Below are 13,232 nucleotides of genomic sequence, written 5' to 3'. Positions count from 1 at the left end.
CCGCATTGATGATTGGTTATGATTGCGTAAGGGCAATCTTATTTTCATTGAGTAAGAGGAAGCCAGTGTAACTGACTGACTAGTTTATTTTCTTTTTCTAACATACATCATTGAATCAGTGACCAATGATCAGTGCGGTTCCAAGTACAACATAACTGTGTTTCCCATTTCCCAGGAGTGGGTTCACACGCTCTGCCACCACACGAAGCTTATGCTCGGTCCCTATATATTCAATGCCCATGGTTAATCCTCTACATTTTTTAATAAGATTTCATTTTCACGTGAACAATAGGATTGTTAAAATGAGATTTTATTAATTAAGGAAAAGATAGAAATGAAACTTACTACTGTTTGCTATATACGTATAAGCTTATTTGTATTCTTATTTTAGAGAAAATTCACATAGCAAACTTATTTTCTATCAGTAACATTGAAATATAACCTAAAATATAATGGAAAATTAGAAATTATTTTAAATTTGAATTACAGTAGTATTTCTAATTTTGTAATTATTTTATTCGTTATATTGTAGAATATCTTTAATTATATCATCGATGTTATGCAATATTACACACTAATTTTGGAAACATTTATATGTATTGTATTTTATCATCGTATAAATAAGATATCTACTAAAATCAATTTTATATATGCAAAGAGAATATCAATGATTAGTAATTGTGTGAAATTCATTCTGTAAATATAAACTGTTACAGTTATTTGTTCTATTAAGGAAGAAAATAGTTAGTTCCTGACCATAAAGACAAGAGAAAGATGCCAGAACCTAACAGTACAATGAAAAATACTACACCTGAAGAAGAAATTCCATATGGATGGCTGGTATAATTATAGATTCTGTATAGTTCTATAATACCCTTTTATAGTATAGCTATTTTAAGAAATTAGTCAATTGTATTTAAACAATAGAGATATAAGAAAATATTGATATATCGTTCCTTTCTTTATAATTAATAATTTGATATTTTAGATCAAACCATGTGAAATGTATAAAGAGGAATATAAGGATTGTAAAAGCATAAAAGCACGATTTCATCAATATTTTATATTTGGAGAAACTCTAGACTGTAAACAGTGGAAAATTGATTATGATAATTGCAATCTATGGTCTGAACATAAAGATAAAGAAGCATGTGTATGTTAAGAAATAAATAATTAAAAATTGTTTTATAAAATGTTACTTACAATGAGTTATATAATGTTTTAAGAAATATTGTACTATTTACAGAAGCAATTAATAAACAGTGAAAGGAAGCGCAGACTAGAGAGATTAGAAGGTCATTATAAGAATGATATTTGGGAAAAGAGAGATAAACCTCCAGAAAATTGGAATGCTCCATTACCTAGTTGGCTAGAAAAAGAAAGTAGTAAATCATATTTACGAATTGTAAGTGACAAATTAAAAGAAAATCAAGATGAGAAAGAAGAAAAAAAGTTTTGTACCATAATGTAAGAACAATTTAATGTATCTAACATTATAGATATTTTTAAGTAGTACGTGATATTTCAAAATAAAAATTCAGAAATTTAATTTTGGACGTGGGTTTTATTATATGGAAAAATTCATCATTTATGTAGAATGAGTTACGTAAAGCAGACCATCTAAATATCCTTGTTAGTGTAGAAAATAGTGAAAGATATCAAAGAGAAAAGGACTGACATGTTACCACAATAATTCGATAACAATAGCACTTGTCTGTAGTTTATTGATAATCATGTTCGCGTGCGTTTAGAAAGTACCTTTCGCTAATAGCATACGCGTTATTGGCATGAATGAAATCTGATCACGGAATTCAAATTTTACACGTTAATGTTTTCGTTAATCGAACTCATTATTTATTTCTAAGTTCAGAGTTTCCAAAGGTTACGGTCAAGGGACAAAGTAAATAAGCAAATGAATAAAAGATATACTTGAATTATCGATTTGTTTATATTAACTATCAATATAACAAATTCTTGATAGTTTAAATAACTATCTATATATTAACTAACTATATATTAACTATCATGTTCTTAATCAAATTCCTAGCAATAATATTTTAAGACAAAAACAGTATTCATTTACTAATACATAACTAAATACTTAGTTTTAATAAAAATAATTTAGATTAAATTTATTAGAATAAGCTTCTTCTTTACTATTTAATTGAAAATTGATTTTCGAATAGATTCATATCTTTTTAATATTTTTGTAATGAAAGATTTATTTCATTGTATTGTACTGTGCAATACTGTACAATAATATTAAGTAAATAGTAAGTAAAATTCTATTTGTAATATAATTTTTGAGTACATTATTATTATACACGATATATATATATAAATAATAAAATAGCGATTACTTCAATGTTTCTCATGTAAATTTCATATAAAGGCTTTAACGCTTTTCATATAAATTACAGTAAAAATATACAAAAAAAGTTGAAAAATATATCAGAATAGGAAATGTACGTACACAATGGTACGTATAAGTCGGAAGAAAGATAATAGTTGAACATAATAAAGAAGTATTGTAGTAGCATACGCCGACGAAACAGCAAATGCAGAGGCCCGTGACGGGCATGCGCAGTAGGTGACTCGGGGAATTCCGTTACGCACTTTTTCTTCCGTTACGAGAGTCAATCCGCAAGTGGCCAGTGGCAAAAGGAAAGGCAAAAAGCAACGCTAAACTGAAAGAAGCGGGAGAGATAGTGTTTAAACGTCGCGGCAAATTCTCCCCACTTCTCTAAGGAACACAATAGAGAAACGCGTCGTTCGATCGAGCCCGTAGTGTTATGTGCGTACGCGATGTTGAATGAGTGACGTAACCTAAATACAAATATCGCCTATCAACGAATAGGTTCAGAACAGAGGAACGCTTCGTTTAGTAAAACGACAAAAACGTTCAAATATACGCACACACTTTTGCTTTCTTTCTATTTCTCTCCCTTCCATTCTTATATTTTCATGTGGATTAATTCGACTTTAGTCACTAAGAGATAGCTATTGAGGCATCGCGTTCACATTTCAGTAAACGCAGTCAACGTATTGTGGTTTTTGTGCTCTAACAGAGGTGTGCACCGGTAACTTGGATTTCTGATCAAGAGAAAAAAGAATGGCGGAAGATTGTCCTGACGGTGATTATCTCGGAGCCTATAGCCGTTTTTTCTCCGAATTTGTCGCCAGAGTGAATCCATACGATCAGCTGCCTGTCTCAGTAAGTTCATATAACGTCACCGAGGCTGAGATCGTCGGTGAAATCATCAACGTGACTCTACAGTACCTCAACCAGACGTAAGTGAATGTACTTTTTAAATGAATAATATTGCAGCATGGCAGTGCGTGGGCGGACAAAAGACGTGTTTATTCGTTGATAGCTCCTATGGCGGCCGGCATCGAATGTAAACATAAACGACATACACGGTGTCCCAGTATCATCTGTCATATCAGCCCCGGGAAGGGGGCTGATTCCACATGCCTGAAAAAATAAGTCGGAAATGTCAAATCAAATTTTTTCATTTGAAGATTCATTTTCGAAAAAATCGAATTTGAAAATGTATCAAGTACACGCGTGTTTAAACTCTATCTTTCCGAAAGACGAAAATGAAACGTCGTACGAATATTTTCGATTTATTTTTTTAAGCTATATTTTCCATTGTGTTGTAATGGCTGGGACACTTTGTATAATTGCTCGCGTAACTATTTAAACTAATTACCATAGAAAACTTGTATGGATATATTATGGGTGTTATATAGAATTTTATGAGACTTCGTAATTAGCATCGTAACGAGGCACGACTATAATAATTATGTATATTACTAAACTTTGAAACAAATACGAAAATATAGATACATCGAAATTATACAAAGCATTTGTCGGAAAAATACATTTGTAAGTTACTGATATTACACGAAACGCACACAGTATATTAAATAAAAGATTTTTATAAGAAAAGATTTATATAAAAGAAATTACGCGTCACATTTTCATGTCATTCATATAATATATTTAATCCTTTAAATACATATACTACAAATAAAATTCTCTTACGCGTCAGATTTTAATTATTTATTATAAGATAATTTTTATTTATCCGTGTTTTTATATATTGCGTAGCACGTGACACGCAATAAAGGTAGGCAGGGCGCATGCTGAAATGACGGAACATTTACGATTGATCCGACGAATTTCGCTTTCTCGTAACTGCACGCATTTTCCGTGCGGCTTCCGTTTTTGTATGATAGGTTTTTTACCATCTGAAGTGTGCTTGCTTTCAGATTGTGTTATCAACAAGTTACTGTTAGGTACAATAATATGTGTATAAAACGCATAAAGGAATCGAAAACTTAATTGTTAATAGCAAATGTAATTTATATGGAATTCAACTATACAAATATTTTGTAGTTCAAGCAGTAATTAAGCTTTATGAAAGACGTTTAAAATAGCGCTTTCCTATTTTGCCACTCTTGTCATGGCTAATTATCTGAAAATAGAAAATACGATATTAATATCTACTTTCATATCAATGCCTTTCAAGATTATCATTTCTTTCATTTAACTATGTTTTATATAATTACAAGGCAAGAACGTGACAAATAGTAACTGAATGATATAAATATAAAAATCTCAATAGTCGATATAAAAAATAAATAGTCAATTGGCCAATAAAAATTTCAATAAACGAACTTATACTCCTATGCTCTGCTGCCAGTGAAATATGTATGCATATATACATCTATATATCGATGAGATCTTCCCCATATATTATTGATATTAGATGAGGTATACATATCATATTTCGAAAAATTACACGCTTGCAATATGTATAATATGAATACGGATAAATAAATATTTAAATTAGAATTTAACGAGAAAAAGATAAGTTACATAAAATTTTTATTCTTTTTACATATTTCGTATTGAAAAAGTTTTGAATGGTATTGTAGGATCGATAAAAGCTTGTGTATATGCGAACGGACATGTAAATGGAACGTACCCAGACCATACCATCCTCTGTAAATTCGTATTTCCGCACTATTTTGCTGTTATCTGGACAAACTGAAACTATCACTAAATTATCTCCTTCCATTGTAGCTGTATTCTAGATAAAAACAGACAGAAATACGAACGGTGAAAAATGAAAAATCCCTTCCCCTTCTTTCTTTTTACATAGGATATTGCCAAAAATCACGATACAAGCTGCAACCAACATGCAAAAATAAATCGGAGAAAAGAATTACACTTTTTTATTTAAGGCTTCGTTTTCGAAAAAAAAAGAGTTTGAAAACCTATAAGTTATCCGTGTATTAATTGCAAATTTTGAGCTATGAAACTTTTGTTTCTCGTAAACATATCTTCCAATTACGGAAATAAGAGATAACAGAAAGCAAATCGCGACACTATCAATGTTTAAATGCATCGCACTAACGACAAAACTGTCGCTTTAGTATTTATACAGGGTGTTGAACGAAATGGGGTGCACGCTTTTTCCAGCATTCCTGATATGTAATGATAATGTGACAAACAAATATTTCAAACAAAAGTTGATCCGTTTTGAATCGGTCACAAATTTCAACGCTTAAAATTGCGAAAAAATGCTTCTTTTTATAAGAAATCAAGATCACCCTGGCCTTTTTAAATGGTATAACGTATCTTTGATTTCATAGCGTTGTAACTGATGTAAAGACGAGTTCATCGATCGAAATATTACAACTTTCTGATGATCACGAGTTCAGAAATCTCGAATTCATTGATTCATAGGAGTATTATTATTAACGTGTGAAATTTAATAGGGCGTTAGATCACACGCTTAAAATAACGTTTGTGCTGTCAACAAATTGCAATAGTAAAAATTACTGGTCGTCTCTTTCACCACATTTATCTCCATTAGATTCTTTTTATGGGGATATTTACATTATCTGTTGTTTACGACAAACCAGTAAACTCTGCAGAAGAATTTTGAGATAAAATAATACATGCGTGTAGAGAAATAGATCCACGAAGTCTATTTGCTTCTACGCATCAAAATTTGCTGAAAGGAACGGGACTTTGTGTCGCGGCAAGTGGTATGCAATAATTTGAGCACTTATTATAAGTAGAAAAACACGTACGACAGATAGGAAGTCCAATGTGCAAATATGCGTTAAAAAGTTAAAGCGACTCTTATCTTTTATTGATTTCTAACTGATTCAAAACAGAGCAACTTTTGTTTGAAATATTGTTCGTTACATTATCGGAGGTATTTGAAAAATCGTGCTCGCCATTTCGTTAAGCACCCTATATGGTGTTATTAGAGAAAGGAGAAATTGAACTTTTGATTGATGCGAGCAAGAGCAAAAAATAAAGTGATCCTGCAGTCACGTCGTAAAATTCGTCCACGTCCATATAAAATACATATAAATAAACGCCCGTTTCGTAAGCGGTAAATTGTCGCTAGTGCGCGGGGGTTCTAATCGAAATACGACCAAAAATAGAAGTTTCATACCTCGAAATTTGCAGTTAATAGGTACTTACACGGACCTGACTGATTTTTTAATTCATTCTTTTCGAAAACGAAGCCTTAAGTGAAAAAGTCTTTTTTTCGACTTATTTTTTCACATAAAATCTCTATCCTATAAAATTTCGGCCTATTGTGTCACAATTTTGGGAACGCCCTGTATATAAAGCAAATTACAATTCAATACTTTGAAAATCGGTAGTAGTTAGTTAAGTTAAGGATACAAAGTCCTCTCTCAAATAATTTTCTCTATTCGTTTAATTATATATCGAAGAAAGATATGTAATGGCTAATTTTTTTTATGTAATTCAAAGTATGTTTCAAACTTGAAACTAAAGATACTAAATTATCTCGATCGAGTTGGGGCGAGCACGGTATTTCAAAAAAATATTACGAAAGGATTGATTATACTTTCATTATAATCCCTGTCGGCATACATTCTTCATATTCTTCGCCAAGAGTAAAGGTAATCTCTGTCGTACGAATCATCGAAATGGTACGAATAGTCCATTTATCGCAGTCGTTCGATATTTCCAGTCGCGGACTGGACATGGATATTATTTTCCGTGGAATATATGGTACACCTATAGATGCATACAATTAAAAATAACTTAATTTGAATATTATACGTCTATATTATTATGTCCGATTTGATAATTGAAATATCCAATAGGTAGAAAAAAACGTGTAACATAACATGCATTATAGATATACAGGTATGTAATATATCGTGTAATGAGTGTTTGTGTACAAGCACGTGTATATATGTCCACATACTAATCAAAATTTCAATCTATACTTTTAATTGATAGCGCATTAGTAAATTAGTATATTACGAGTATACATATAACAAATCAATCGATTCACATTTTTGTAATTTTCAAGAACAAGCTAATAAGTGGAATATTATGCGGAAAGAAACAGAATTTTATACATCGTATTTGTTTTTGCTTCCATCGTAAGCTAGGCGACATTCAGTTTTAGTCGCTTTTAACATACCCACAGCTTTGAAATACTCGTCGAGGTTTTCGCTTCTTTCATGTTGATAAGTGCCAACGATCGATACCATTTCTCTCCCCTGTCGGTAATGCTCCGGAGACGATGCGTTTGCTGGTGGTTTGGAATGTTTCCTCACAGGCTGTAGCGAGCCCTCGTCTTAGAACGTATCACGAACTAGTTCGAAAGATTCCAATTTTAATAGATTCGAAACAGCTATCTCCTCGTTTTCACCGGTTTCTTTGATCTTCGCAAATTGTTCATCTAAAGCGTAAACTCCTTGTTCTTGAGGTAAATGTTGCTCGAGCGCTACTCCATAGATTTCTCACATCTAAATGATACGCCGCATGATATGGCGGTTATCGGAAATGCGTATAATCATTTTTTCAAACTCTATCTATTCTATTGTTCTTTTTATAAATTAATACATTTTTTAATTGTCAGTAACTATTCAGAAAGGAATAAATTAATCTTTTTCGTTGAACGAATTATGACTATCTTCGGATTGGATGAAACGTACGATGAAAACGATGCGTTTGATGTTCGCTACTACATACGTGTATTTACTAGATAAAGTATGAAACTGTATGTCGTTTTAGAAACTTATAATCTTCATTTACGACTTTTCAAAATGATATTTCAGTAATAATTATTTGTTTACATGCGATGATAATAACGAGAATAGTATTAGTAATTATAAAAGTAAGAATAGATATCCCAATAGGTGTCCCAGATTTTAATGGACGAACGCTATCGGTATATCTATGCGTCTAAATAAGAAAAAAATGTTACATAAACATAGGTCGTTTAAAGCTTTATTAATAGGTTACGACGAAAATATGAAATACGAAGGGAACAATAGCAAGGTTACTACGGTATAATACAGGAATACATCAGTAATATTTATGTTCACTTTGTTTATGTAAAAGTAATTAATTCTCCATCCCAAAATGTTTATCGTTCTGACGATACAAAATTGACAACAGCCAAAAATAGAATTTATTACTTCGCGAATGTCATTCCTAACTTGTTTTATCTCAGTAAATGCATCGTTTTGAAATGGAGAACTATTTACCTTTGGATAAACAACGTGAACGTGAGTATAAGCTGATCTGTTCTTACGTTATATCGTAGTAACCGAGTCTGCTATTGTTCTCTTTGCATTTCATATCTTTCTCATAACTTTTTAGTAAAGTTTTAAGAGATCTATGTTTATATAACATTTTTCCCCTATTTAGATCCGTAGAATATACCGATAACATCTGGTCGTCAGAACCTAGAACACCCTGTATATTTCAAAAATTTAATGTTTTTTATGTCCCATTTCATTTCGAGTATGAGATGATCGCAGAAATATACAAAGAAGGACTGTCATTCAGAAAAGCAGTTCTCTCAGTCATCGCTCAATGTGAAGCTATTATTTTTTCAAAATTTGATAATTCAATTACAATTAAAAGAATTTTTTCTTTTCTTTAGATTTAAAACGAGATTGTAAAATTATTAAGATTATCTACAACTATCTTTAATACTTGGAAGCCATAAAACGATTTTCAACGACGCAAAAACATAAAATACATCTGATGTAAATAAAATGTAAACTTTTGTTTATTAAATCAAAAACGCTGTAAGATTATAGCAGAAATTCTATAGCAGACATACATACATATATTACATATAACTTCCAGTATGATAAAAGTCGTTTCTAAATGAAAATTTTAGGCACACAATACTTTAAGCATATTACTAATATGCCTATATAGCATTCAATCACATTGAAAGCTTTTGCGATTAAATTTACGATTAAAGTCGCTATAAAAATATAAAAAATTAATAGAACAAATGATATGTTGTGGATATATATATCGTTCGTACAATCATTTAAAATTACTTTTAAAACAAATTATACATATTTTTTATTCTTACGATTTAAAGAATTTCGGAATGAAAAACCCATGGTTATCACTGTAGCGTATTTTCACTATAGAAAATAGACTTTTGAATTTTGTTAATCGAAAGTTTCGCATATGTATTGCTGTCAGTTTGCTAAGTACTGCTTCAATTATTTTTATGCTTGTTCTATGTTCAGATTTGTACTTGTATCGCGTAATTTGTTCTTTAAATAGATAATTATTTTTCAAAGTATGAAACAATTGATCTTGTTACAGATACTTAAAAATTAATTAGTTATATGTGTAAATAGAGAATTTTGTAACATTCTAGACAATGTCCAGCAAGTTTACAAGCACACTTGGTTCATCAAGTAATACAAGAAATCAAATCCATGTGCAAGAAACAACCAGAGGATTGTGGATTTAAATCTCAAGAACAAGGTATGTCTCTTTAGAAAAACTTTAAAATATTTTTGTTTTTTATAATAAAGATAGTCTGTGATAATTATTTTTTATCTTGCAGCATATACTTCGTTAAAATTAATGCAAGCCATTACCAGTAAAGTTAATGAAATATGTACTCGCTACCTGGACAATAGTAGATTAGCATTATTGCCACCGCCTCCTTGTACACCACTGCCACAGATAGCAGCAGGTGGAAGCAAAAATTGTAGAAGAAAAATGGAAGACCGCTACGTGGTTTTACATGACTTACACAGTATATTTGGTATTGAGGTAAATACAAAGATTAAATTTTTCTTAGCAAATATATATACATAGTAGGCCTTTTATTGGAAAAGCATATTCCAAATTTTAGGATGACTCCATAGCAAATTACTATGCAGTATTTGATGGACATGCGGGACAAGATGCAGCTGTATATTGTGCTTCTCATCTGCATCAATATTTAGCAGAAAGCATATATTACCCTACAGATCCAGAGCGTGCCTTACGTGATGCTTTTCTTACTACCGACAGACAGTTTATAGAGAAATCACAGACACAAGTAAGAAACAAATATTTTTGTAGAATAATGTATCAAATATACAGGCAATATATCATTTTTATTACTTTTATCATTTCAGAAACTATACGGTGGAACTACTGCAGTTTGCACTTTAATATTAAATAAAAGATTATATGTTGCCTGGGTAGGAGATTCAACAGCTATGCTGATAAAACGTGACAATGTCGTTCAATTAGTGAATCCTCATCGGCTTCATCGCGAAGTAAGTATATGTGTTTTCACTATGTTTAACATCTTGTTCGCAGAACATGATCATATAATATTATGTGTTCATATTCTTGACTATGTATTCTTACTCGTGTTGTATATATGCCTGGAGAGGGCACCCCAGGATCTACATTAATGAAATGCCTATCGTGACAGTGCTTAAATCGAAGCCCTAATATTGGGTCTATAACAGGTTGAAAATTTGATGTTTCGTTTAAACATGTTTTCCCTGTTCTCCAATAATAATACGCAAGGTCAGATGCACAAGGCCATATTTTTTTTCTTCCTTGGAAATACGGAAGCCAATTTTCTTTTTCAAGCCTTTCGCTAAAATCGATGTAACCAGAAATTTCAAACTGAAGCTTCGTTAAATTTCTAACGAATATGATAGTGGATATGATTTTCAATCTATTCAGACGTTCTCTGAGTGCTAATTCTTGCATTATATTACCCTTTGGTGTCACTTGTTCTGATGTTAACTCGTACGGTCTATAAATTGGAAAAAGTAAATTTTTCACAGCTTCCAAACGACGATAAAATGATTCTTCGTCGAGTGTTTCGCTCGTACAACGGTAACCAAGCTCGGCTAATCTACGCGCGACATTAAGATTTCCCAAATATCCAAGGTCAACAAATGTTACTAGGGAATCCAAATAGTCTTCATAAGTTTCAAATTGTATTAATCTTTTGTCACTATCTATTTGTGTTCCTACCACTGTCATTTTTAACGCTATTTAATCTATAATTTTAACGATAAAAATATTAATATTTATTTTTTAATTAAATGATCTTTGTGACAGTAAATTTTAAGCTAGAATTTACTTTCTTTGTTTAAAAACAATCGACATTTGATAAATATAATGTGTTTTAAAAAAATTTGTAACAAATGTGCAAACGATATTGATTGTTCTTATTAGGATGAAGTTCAAAGAATACGGAAAGCAGGAGGAACAGTGATGCAAAGCATGGGAACTATGAGAGTTAACGGAGTATTAGGTGTTTCACGAGCAATAGGTAAGTTAATTTTATTATGGAACATTTACAAAATAAAAATACAATTCCAGTACATGATTTATGTATTATATTTAACAGGTTAGATAAAAGAAAGTTGAGAATTGGGAAAATTTTATTATAAAATATAATTCATATGTTTAGTATATTTTATACTTTTACATATATTGAAAAGTAAAAATCAATAATATTTATAGGTTAACATTTTGCATCTACTTGTCAATAATATCCGGATATTATAAAGCATTTTACATGAAAATTCTTTTTAAAGAAATGTTAATGGAAAACAAAGAATTTACGCAATTATGTATGGGCGGGTATACATCGTTGATTGTTGTTGGTGTTTATGTTTGAAATTAATGTTATTCTTAGTACTCACGTTCGTTGATACGTAAATGTGTATGAAGTAGAACACATTAATATTAACTTTACACGATTAATTTTATTTTCAATCAAACTTCTTCCGTTATTTCCGTAGTCGTGGTAATCGATTCCACTGCTATGGAAGCTATATATACGACGCTAGATGGCGATACAAGTATTCTCTCCAAATCGATCCATTGCTCGAAATGCGTGTTTTAAAAAATGCGTTTGAAACTCTATAGATACTCTTACTTTTGGTAAATTTCATGTTATTTAATGCTAAGAAAGTCATCATTTACTCGATGCTGGGAAGTTTATGTTTTAAAAGAAGGACTTTTCCCTTAAATACGAAACAAAATAAAAAGGTAACGTTAATTATAGAAAATTTTAGTTTAAATATTAGGTATTTTAGGTGTAATTAGGAGATTATTCGAGATTTTTTATGCTTTTAATCATTTTAAAAACGTAGGATATCTTATATACATATAATATAATTATTCGTATACATGTATTTATGTAAATACGTACATATTTAAGTTTTATAGAATTACGAAATTTCAAGCGAAAAAGATAATTTATATAAAAGTTATCTAACTGAATAACTATGATAAGTTAAAAGTGAAGATGACCGTAAGGATGTTGTAGATGTTGGTTTGTTCTTATAAGCTTTTAATTATTTTATTACGGATAGTTATTTTAGATTTTATGTTTTCGAGGTTTTTGAAACTCGATACCACTATCATATTGACGTGGAAATTTCGAAATAGTTTTGTTACATATCGTTTATTTTTATCAAGTGTGATGAATTCAATTCATTTCAAAATATTAATCATATTTAAAGGATCTTTCGCTTTTTCTATTTTTCTACTTTTATTTCGAACTTTGTATCGTGTATATCTATTCTTCTCTGTGTATATTAAGTACTGTTATACATAAACATTATTTATCAGTTTAGATAATTTACATAAATATCCGCAGTCTAGTTATAGGCATTCGCTTGTCGCAAGGATCGATTGTAATTGAAAGGTTCGTTAGTTGGGGACAAATGATTTTTATATATTAATTTGATCGAATAAAAATCGTGTGTTTTTTAAGGGAGCCAAGTAGGGAGAATCAACGTGTACTAACAGCTGGCCAACTATGGCTTAGGTATTGCGAAGAAAAGGAAAGAAAATATTCTGGACGCGTGTTGGGTATCCTGTTGGTTCCGTTCGACCGCTGACACAATAATACGTGCAATCATGC

General features: G+C 30.9%; 3 protein-coding genes across 6 annotated transcripts in view; 2 read left to right on the top strand and 1 right to left on the bottom strand.

The window, feature by feature from the left end:
- The first annotated feature begins 49 nt into the window (after window positions 1-49).
- Window positions 50-1,549, top strand: LOC126920264 (UPF0545 protein C22orf39 homolog). 2 transcript variants are annotated; one of them, XM_050730369.1, is made up of 4 exons: window positions 50-242; window positions 734-840; window positions 989-1,153; window positions 1,247-1,549. In XM_050730369.1, exons 2-4 carry the CDS (start codon window positions 775-777, stop codon window positions 1,469-1,471), a joined length of 456 nt encoding a protein of 151 aa, XP_050586326.1. In that variant the 5' UTR covers window positions 50-242; window positions 734-774; the 3' UTR covers window positions 1,472-1,549. The 2 variants fall into 2 exon arrangements, with proteins under 2 accessions (XP_050586326.1, XP_050586325.1); XM_050730368.1 differs by having other exon boundaries at window positions 52-242; window positions 533-840.
- A 1,563-nt stretch (window positions 1,550-3,112) lies between these two features.
- LOC126920256 (repetitive organellar protein-like) overlaps window positions 3,113-13,232 on the top strand; it is a 60,862-nt gene continuing 50,742 nt past the window's right edge. Inside the window, exons 1-6 of the mRNA XM_050730348.1 lie at window positions 3,113-3,291; window positions 9,711-9,820; window positions 9,903-10,114; window positions 10,197-10,385; window positions 10,465-10,608; window positions 11,531-11,627. Coding sequence (XP_050586305.1) covers window positions 3,113-3,291; window positions 9,711-9,820; window positions 9,903-10,114; window positions 10,197-10,385; window positions 10,465-10,608; window positions 11,531-11,627 — 931 coding nt within the window. The remainder of the gene's footprint in view (window positions 3,292-9,710; window positions 9,821-9,902; window positions 10,115-10,196; window positions 10,386-10,464; window positions 10,609-11,530; window positions 11,628-13,232) is intronic.
- LOC126920263 (sodium/calcium exchanger regulatory protein 1-like) lies at window positions 3,173-12,169 on the bottom strand. Of its 3 annotated transcripts, XM_050730366.1 has the most exons (6): window positions 12,004-12,160; window positions 11,065-11,102; window positions 7,494-7,667; window positions 6,906-7,078; window positions 4,995-5,099; window positions 3,173-3,475 (listed from the first exon to the last, which is right to left on the bottom strand). In XM_050730366.1, the coding sequence occupies exons 3-6, from the start codon at window positions 7,561-7,563 to the stop codon at window positions 3,272-3,274; spliced, it is 552 nt and encodes a 183-aa protein (XP_050586323.1). In that variant the 5' UTR covers window positions 7,564-7,667; window positions 11,065-11,102; window positions 12,004-12,160; the 3' UTR covers window positions 3,173-3,271. The 3 variants fall into 3 exon arrangements, with proteins under 3 accessions (XP_050586323.1, XP_050586322.1, XP_050586324.1); XM_050730365.1 differs by lacking the exon at window positions 11,065-11,102 and having other exon boundaries at window positions 12,004-12,169; XM_050730367.1 differs by lacking the exons at window positions 3,173-3,475; window positions 11,065-11,102 and adding an exon at window positions 4,345-4,481 and having other exon boundaries at window positions 12,004-12,169.

Source organism: Bombus affinis, chromosome 9, assembly GCF_024516045.1.
Source record: "Bombus affinis isolate iyBomAffi1 chromosome 9, iyBomAffi1.2, whole genome shotgun sequence".
NCBI classification, from domain to species: domain Eukaryota; kingdom Metazoa; phylum Arthropoda; class Insecta; order Hymenoptera; family Apidae; genus Bombus; species Bombus affinis.
This window is presented reverse-complemented; position numbering and strand designations above follow the sequence as displayed.

Bases quoted from the DNA above. Each gene is read 5' to 3' on its own strand.
- LOC126920264 (XM_050730369.1), top strand. From the start codon at position 775: ATGCCAGAACCTAACAGTACAATGAAAAATACTACACCTGAAGAAGAA. The intron at 841-988 runs GTATAATTATAG...TTGATATTTTAG, and splicing joins AAATTCCATATGGATGGCTG to ATCAAACCATGTGAAATGTA. The intron at 1,154-1,246 runs GTATGTTAAGAA...TACTATTTACAG, and splicing joins ATAAAGATAAAGAAGCATGT to AAGCAATTAATAAACAGTGA.
- LOC126920263 (XM_050730365.1), bottom strand. From the start codon at position 7,563: ATGGTATCGATCGTTGGCACTTATCAACATGAAAGAAGCGAAAACCTC. The intron at 5,100-6,905 runs GTATAATCAATC...GTTTTTATCTAG, and splicing joins CGACAGGGATTATAATGAAA to AATACAGCTACAATGGAAGG. The intron at 3,476-4,994 runs GTACGTTCCATT...TTATTTTTTCAG, and splicing joins CAGAGGATGGTATGGTCTGG to GCATGTGGAATCAGCCCCCT.